Source organism: Passer montanus, unplaced genomic scaffold (assembly GCF_014805655.1).
Source record: "Passer montanus isolate IOZ18808 unplaced genomic scaffold, ASM1480565v1 scaffold177, whole genome shotgun sequence".
Classification (NCBI taxonomy): Eukaryota; Metazoa; Chordata; class Aves; order Passeriformes; family Passeridae; genus Passer; species Passer montanus.
The window spans coordinates 225455-232300 of NW_024365048.1; the positions used below are offsets into that span (position 1 = coordinate 225455).

The following is a 6846-nucleotide window of genomic DNA, read 5'->3' on the forward strand; positions in this document are numbered from 1 at the left end:
GGAGGTTCTGGTTGGGTTTTGGGGGTAGTTTGGAGTTTGGGTGGGATGGGAGTTTTTGGGTGAGTTTGGGGGGTTTTGAGGGGTGCGGGAGGTTTTGGGGGATGCTGTGGGTGTGGGGGATGCTCTGGGTGTGGGGATGCTCTGGGTTTGGGGGATGCCGTGGGTTTGGGGGATGCTGTGGTTTTGGGGATGCTGTGGTTTTGGGGATGCCGTGGGTGTGGGGGGTCAGGAAGGTTTGGGGTGCCGGGGTCCTGACCCGCTGTCCCGTAGGGCGGGGGGCTCCGCGTGGGGGGGCGGCTGCTGCGCGTGGACCCCGCCCTGAGCCGGGACCAGGCCCGGGGGCTCCGGGGGGGCTCGGGGGCAGCCCGGCCCCGGGGCGGCACCAGGAACCTGTACCTGGCCCGGGAGGGGGGTGAGTCAGGGGCACCGTGCCCCCCTTCCCCTCCCTGACCTCCATTCCCTGCCCTGAACCCCAACCTCCCCTTTCTCCTGGGGACCCCAACCCCTGTTTCCCCTTGGTCCCCAAATCCCCCAGCCCTCATTCCCTCTGCCCCACAATGCTTCCCAAACCCCCTGACCCCCTTTTTCCCCCACCACATTTCCCTGATCCTCTCAAAACACTCTCATTCTCTGCCCCAAACATCTGCCTGGGGACTCCCAGTATCTCCTGACCCCCCCAGATGCCCAAAATTACAGACTTCCCCATCCCAACCATCCATCCGGGCTCCCCCATTCCCCTGAGCCCCCCAAATCCCCTGAGCTCCCCCAGTTCCTATCCCTGCCATCTCCCTGGCCTCCCCTATTCCCTTGAGCCCCCCAAATCCCCCTGACCCCAATTCCCACCCCAGCCATCTGCCCGGGCTCCCTGAGCTCCCCCAAATCCCCTGATCTCCCCATTCCCCTCCAAATCCCCTCATCTCCCCAATCCCCCCCAAATCCCCATATCTCCCCAATCCCCATTCCCAGCCATCCGNTCCCGCAGAGCCCCCCTGATGTCCCCAATCCCCTGATGTCCCAATCCCCCCCAGCCATCCGGCCGGGCTCCCGCGCCGCCGAGGGCGTCAGTGACTCGGACATGGCCAAGCGCGCTCGGGTGAGTGCCCCGCGGGCCGGGGGGGTCGGGGGTGCCCCGGCCCCGCTGACCCCCCCCGTGCCCCCAGTTCGAGGAGCTGAAGCGGCGGCGGCTGCGGGACCCCAACGTGGCCGTGTCGCGCACGCGGCTGTGCCTGCACAACCTGCCCAAGGCGCTGCCCTCGGCCGGGCTGCGCGCGCTGCTGCGCCGCCTGCTGCGCCGCCCCGCCGGCACGGCGCCCCTCATCAAGGAGGTGGGTGCCCCTCCGCCCCCTGGCTGCCCCTCTGCCACCCTGGGTGCCCCGCTGTGCCCCTCTCAGTCCCTCTATGTCCCTGCCCTGTGCCACCTGTGCCACCTGCCCCTCATCAAGGAGGTGGGTGCCCCTCTGCCACCCTGGGTGCCCCGCTGTGCCCCTCTCAGTCCCTCTATGTCCCTGCCCTGTGCCACCTGTGCCACCCTGGGTCCCTGTGCCACCCTGGGTCCCTTTATGTCCCTTTATGTCCCTTCTGCGCCCCCCTGGGTGTCCTGTGCCACCCTGGATGCCCCTGTGCCCTCCTGGGTGCCTTTGTACCCCCCTGGGTGTCCCTGTGTCCCCCTGGGTGCCCCTGGGTGTCTTTGTGTCCTTCTGTGTCCCCCTGGGTGCCTCTGTACCCCCCTGGGTGCCCCTGTGTCCCCTTGTGCCCCCCTGGGTCCCTCTGTGTTTCCCTGTATTGCTCTGTGTCCCTTCTACTCGTGTCCCTTCAAGTTCCTCTGTGTCCTCCTGTGTTCCTTTATGTCCCCCTGTGTCCCTCTGTGTCCTCCCATGTCCCTCTGTGTACCCCCGTGTCCCTTGGTGTCTATTCGTGTCCCTTCATGTCCCTCTGTGTCCCCTTGTGTCCCTTCATGTCCCCCCTGGTGCCCCCCCGTGTCCCCCAGTGCTGTGTCCCCTCCTTCAAGGCCATTTGGGGGTGATTTGGGGCTGCAGCAGAGTTGGGGTCCCCCAGGAGGGGTTTGGGGTGCAGGGAGGGTGAGGGGTCCCGGCTGTGTCCCCTGGGGGATGTTGGGGTTCTCCAGGGGGTGTTGGGGGGTTGTTTTGGGGTGATCCCATCCCTTCCCTACTGCCAGGTGATGCCGGAGGTGTGGGGGGCTTTGGGGTGCCCTGGGCAGGTTTTGGGGTCCCCCAGGGATGGTTGGGGTGCCCTGGGTGTGTTTTGGGGTGACGCCCTGCCCTCCCCAGTGCCGGGTGATGCGCGAGCTGCGGGGCCATGGCAAATCTTTGGGGTTCGCCTTCGTGGAGTTTGCGGAGCACGAGGAGGCCCTGGGGGCCCTGCGGCGCCTCAACAACAACCCCGAGCTCTTCGGGGCCCACAAGGTCAGTGGGGGCACGCCCGGGGACCCCTCTGCAGCCCCCGGAGCTGCCCCTGCCATTCTGGGGTCCCCCTGGGGTTTTCTGGGACCCCCGGGGGCTTTGGGGTGCCCCATGAGTTCTGGGGATTCTCCTGGGCAGTTTGGGGTTCCACTGGGGGTTTTGGGGTGCCCCCCAGGTTTGGGGTGTTCTAGGTTACCCCCCTGGTGTTTTTAGGGAGGTCTCTGGGGTCCCCTTGGATTTCGGGGTGCCCTCGTGGTGTGGGGGTGTCTCGGGTTTTTGGTGAATTTTGGGATCTCCCGTTGGGTTTTGAGGGCTCCCCATTGCTCGGGGGTGCCCCCTGGGGTATTGGGGTGTCCCCCACACAGAAGGGGAGCTTCACAAGTGTCCTCTTGGTTTTGGGGTGTCCCCGGGTACTTGAGGGGATTTCAGGGCGCTCCCCATTGTATAGGGGGGTTTTGGGTATATGGGGGGGGGTGTCCCCCCGGGTGTTTGGGGTATTTTGGGGTGCCCCCCGGTGTTTGGGGTGTTTGGGGTGCCCACCGTGCCCCCCAGCGCCCGATCGTGGAGTTCGCGCTCGAGGACCGGCGGAAGCTGCGGCTGCGGGAGCAGCGCATCCAGCGGGGCCTGGTGAGCAGTGCTGACCCCGCTGCTGACCCCACTGCTGGCCCCTGTGCCCCCCGGGGGCCCAGCACTGAGCCCTGTGACCCCTGTGCTGACCCCTGCCCCGACCCCTGTGGCACCCTGGGCCTTCCCTTTTGTGTGGGGGGGTTTGTGGTGGGGGGGGGGGGGGTGTCCCCCCGGGTGTCTGGGTGTTTGGGGTATTTGGGGTGCCCCCCGGGTGTTTGGGGTATTTTGGGGCGCCCCCCCGGTGTTTGGGGTGTTTGGGGTGCCCACCGTGCCCCCCAGCGCCCGATCGTGGAGTTCGCGCTCGAGGACCGGCGGAAGCTGCGGCTGCGGGAGCAGCGCATCCAGCGGGGCCTGGTGAGCAGTGCTGACCCCGCTGCTGACCCCACTGCTGGCCCCTGTGCCCCCCGGGGGCCCAGCACTGAGCCCTGTGACCCCTGTGCTGACCCCTGCCCCGACCCCTGTGGCACCCTGACCCCACTGCTGACCCCTGCCCTGACACCTGTGTCCCCTGCCCTGACCCCACTGCTGACCCTGTGACCGCTGTGACCCCTGCGCTGACACCCATGCCCCCTGCCCTGACCCCACTGCTGACCCCTGCCCTGACACCTGTGTCCCTTGCCCTGACCCCACTGCTGATCCCTGTGCCCCCTGGGACCCCATCATTGACCCCTTCCCTGGCTCCTGTGCCCCTGAGGGCTTTAAAGTGCTGACCCCTGCCCCGACCCCTGTGCCCCTCAGGGTCCCCGTTGCTGACCCCTGTCCTGAGACCTGTGTCCCCTGCCCTGACCCCACTGCTGACCCCACTGCTGACCCTGTGACCGCTGTGACCCCTGCGCTGACACCCATGCCCCCTGCCCTGACCCCACTGCTGACCCCTGCCCTGACACCTGTGTCCCCTGCCCTGACCCCACTGCTGATCCCTGTGCGCCCTGGGACCCCATCGCTGACCCCTGCCCTAACCTCTGTGCCCCCCTGTGCCTCTGGGGTCCCCATCGCTGACCCCTGCCCCGACCCCTGTGCCCCCGGGTTCCCCACTGCTGACCGCTGCCCTGACCCCATGTGCCCCCCGGAGTCCCCAGCCCTGACCCCACTGCTGACCCCTGCCCTGCTTCCAGCCCTGTCCCCATCCCTGCCCCATTGCTGACCCCCTTTCCCCCCAGCTCAAGGCCAAGGCCAAGGCGGCCGCGGGACCCCCAGAGCCTCCCCAGGGAGCCCCGGATGCCCCCCAGGAGCAGCCTGCCCCCCCCGCGGGCTCGGGGGGACCCCCGGCCGCCCCCCAGGGCCCCCTGGGCCGGGTTCCGCACGCAGGGCCCGGGGGCCCGGGGGGCTCCCGGCGCCCCCCGCACCAGGGTGCTGGCCGTGCCCTCGCACCGCGGCCCCAAGATCAGGTCAGGGGCTGTGCCCGCCCTTGTTTGTCCCCTTTCTGCCTCCTTTGTCCCCTTTTCCCTTTCCTTTTCCCCTTTTTCCCTGCTTGTCCCCCTTTCTCCACCCTTCCCTTTTCCTCTCCTTCCCCCCCTTTTCCCCCCTCCCGTTCCCTCATTTCTCCCTCTTTCCTCCCCTTTGTCCCCCCTTTTCTCTCTCATTTCCCTTTCTTTTCCCCTTTTCTGCCCCATTTCCCACCCCTTTTCCCTCCCCATTCCCTCCCTTTTCCCTCTCTTCCCTCCCCTCCTTCCCCTCCCCGGGGGTCTCTGCCCCTCGGGGCCCCCCGGGCTCTCCCCCCCAGCTCCCCCTTTTCCCAATTCCCCTTTTCCCCCCAGGAAACGGGACAAGGGCAAGGCCCAGCCGCCCCCCAAGCCCCCCAAAGCCCCCAAGGCCTCTCGGCGGCGGGAGAAGACGCGGGTGCCCCCTCCCCAGGTGAGGCATTTGGGGTTCCCCGGGGGGGTTTGGGGTCACCCCCTCCAACGGGGCACCCCCGGCGCTGCCCCCCCGGCTCGGGGGCCCCGGGCTGTGGGGTCCCCCTGTCCCCCCTGACCCCCTCCTGTCCCCCAGAGCCAGCGGCGGCGCCGGGGGGGCCCCGGGGGGGCCGAGGCGCGGTTCCAGGAGCTGGTGGAGAGGTACAAGAGGAAGATTTTGGGGAGCAACACCCCCACGGCCCGGGGGAGCAAGTGGTTCGAGAGCTGAGGCTCCCCCAAAACCCCCCTGCCCCCTGTCCCCCCTGTCCCCCCCTGACCCCCTCCTGCCCCCAGAGCCAGCGGCGGCGCCGGGGGGGCCCCGGGGGGGCCGAGGCGCGGTTCCAGGAGCTGGTGGAGAGGTACAAGAGGAAGATTTTGGGGAGCAACACCCCCACGGCCCGGGGGAGCAAGTGGTTCGAGAGCTGAGGCTCCCCCAAAACCCCCCTGGCACCCCAAAACCCCCCCTGGGGGTGCCGGGGGTCCCAAACCTTACAGGGGGGTTTTGGGGGGCTGCCCCATGCGCTCTGGGGGGGGCTGGGGGTGGGACCCAGCCCTGGGTCCCTCCTGGCTCCCCCCAGGATTTGGGGGTGCTCCCCCCGTGGCTCTGTGACTTCCTGGCTTTTAATAAAAATGTGTTTTTTGAGGAAAATTTGGGGTCTGTCAGTGCCGCCCCCCCTTGGGGACCCCAGAACATCTCCCGTGGGTGGGAGGGCCCAGGGAGGGGGGGTGGAGACCCCCGGGGGGGCTGGGGGGTCCCGTGAATTCGGGTCCCCTCTGTGTCCCCCCCAACCCCTGCTGGGTCACGGTGGCCCCGTGTGGCCCCAGCTGTGAGGGACCCGGGGGTGGCCCTGCCCCACGGCCACCCGGGCTGTCCCCTCCCTGGGGCTCCGGGCAGGGACCGGGAGGGGCCAGCGCTGCAGGGGACACAGGGTGACCCTGTCAGTGACACCGTGTGTGACACCCCATGTCCCTGTCCCCGTCCCTTTCCCCGTTACTGGGGGTCCCAGCCCCCCCCGTGTCCCCAGCTCGGCTCAGGGTCACACCAGGCCGGGGGATGGCAGAGCCACCAGCGAGTCACCAGCTGCCACTGAGTCACCGGGGTGTCCCCGTGTCACCCCTGCCCTGGGGGCCGGACGTCCCAGGGCCCCACAGCCCCTTGTCCCCAGGTGCCCCGTGTCCTGGGGCTGTCCCTTGTCCCCGTGTGCCCCTGTGACACTGCAGATCCCATGTCCCAGGGGTGTCCCTTGTCCCCAGGGGTGTCCCTTGTCCCCGTGTGCCCCTGTGACACTGCAGATCCCGTGTCTCAGGGGAGTCCCTTGTCCCCAGGGGTGTCCCATGTCCCAGGTCTGTCCCTTGTCCCCGTGTGGCCGCCGTCCCCGGGGCTATCCCTTGTCTCCAGGGGTGTCCCTTATCCCCAGGTGCCCCTGTGACACTGTGGATTCCGTTTCTCAGGGGAATCCTTTGTGCCCAGGAGTGTCCCATGTCCCATGGGTGTCCCTTGTCCCCTGGGGTGTCCCATGTCCCCAGAGTCATCACAGACACGACTGAGGCTGCTGCAAAAGGGGCTTTAAATTAAATAAATTAATAATAACTAACAATAACAGTAACAGTAAAGCTGTAGAAAAAGGTGCCAGAGTCACTCCGGTGCCACTCGTGGTGTCCCTGCTGAGCTCCTGCTCCTGCCTGCGGGTCCTGCTGGGCCCCGCTGAGGTTCTGGGCTGGGCCCGGGGGGTCCTGGGGGGTCCTGGGCTGGTCCCTGTGGGCCCGGGGGTCCCGTGGGGTCCCGGGGGTCCCTAGCAGGCGGGGGCCCCCTCGAGGCGGGCGGCCACCCCGTCCAGGCAGCCGCGGAGCCGCGCCAGGGCCACCCCGGCCACCGTGTGCGGGGCCTCGGCCAGCGGGGCGGGGGG

At 68.3% G+C, this 6846-nt stretch overlaps 2 protein-coding genes across 2 annotated transcripts in view; one reads left to right on the forward strand and one right to left on the reverse strand.

Moving 5' to 3' along the window:
- Window positions 1-5445, forward strand: part of RBM28 (RNA binding motif protein 28) — a 7479-nt gene extending 2034 nt beyond the window's left edge. The window contains exons 5-14 of the mRNA XM_039704570.1: window positions 271-412; window positions 1029-1093; window positions 1161-1325; window positions 2289-2423; window positions 2973-3187; window positions 3327-3401; window positions 4208-4435; window positions 4805-4901; window positions 5037-5169; window positions 5367-5445. Coding sequence (XP_039560504.1) covers window positions 271-412; window positions 1029-1093; window positions 1161-1325; window positions 2289-2423; window positions 2973-3187; window positions 3327-3401; window positions 4208-4435; window positions 4805-4901; window positions 5037-5168 — 1254 coding nt within the window. The 3' untranslated portion in view covers window position 5169; window positions 5367-5445. The remainder of the gene's footprint in view (window positions 1-270; window positions 413-1028; window positions 1094-1160; window positions 1326-2288; window positions 2424-2972; window positions 3188-3326; window positions 3402-4207; window positions 4436-4804; window positions 4902-5036; window positions 5170-5366) is intronic.
- Window positions 5446-6490: 1045 nt separating this feature from the next.
- LOC120500103 (leptin) overlaps window positions 6491-6846 on the reverse strand; it is a 3303-nt gene continuing 2947 nt past the window's right edge. Inside the window, exon 5 of the mRNA XM_039704541.1 lies at window positions 6491-6846. Within this exon, the coding sequence (XP_039560475.1) occupies window positions 6733-6846 (114 nt within the window). The 3' untranslated portion in view covers window positions 6491-6732.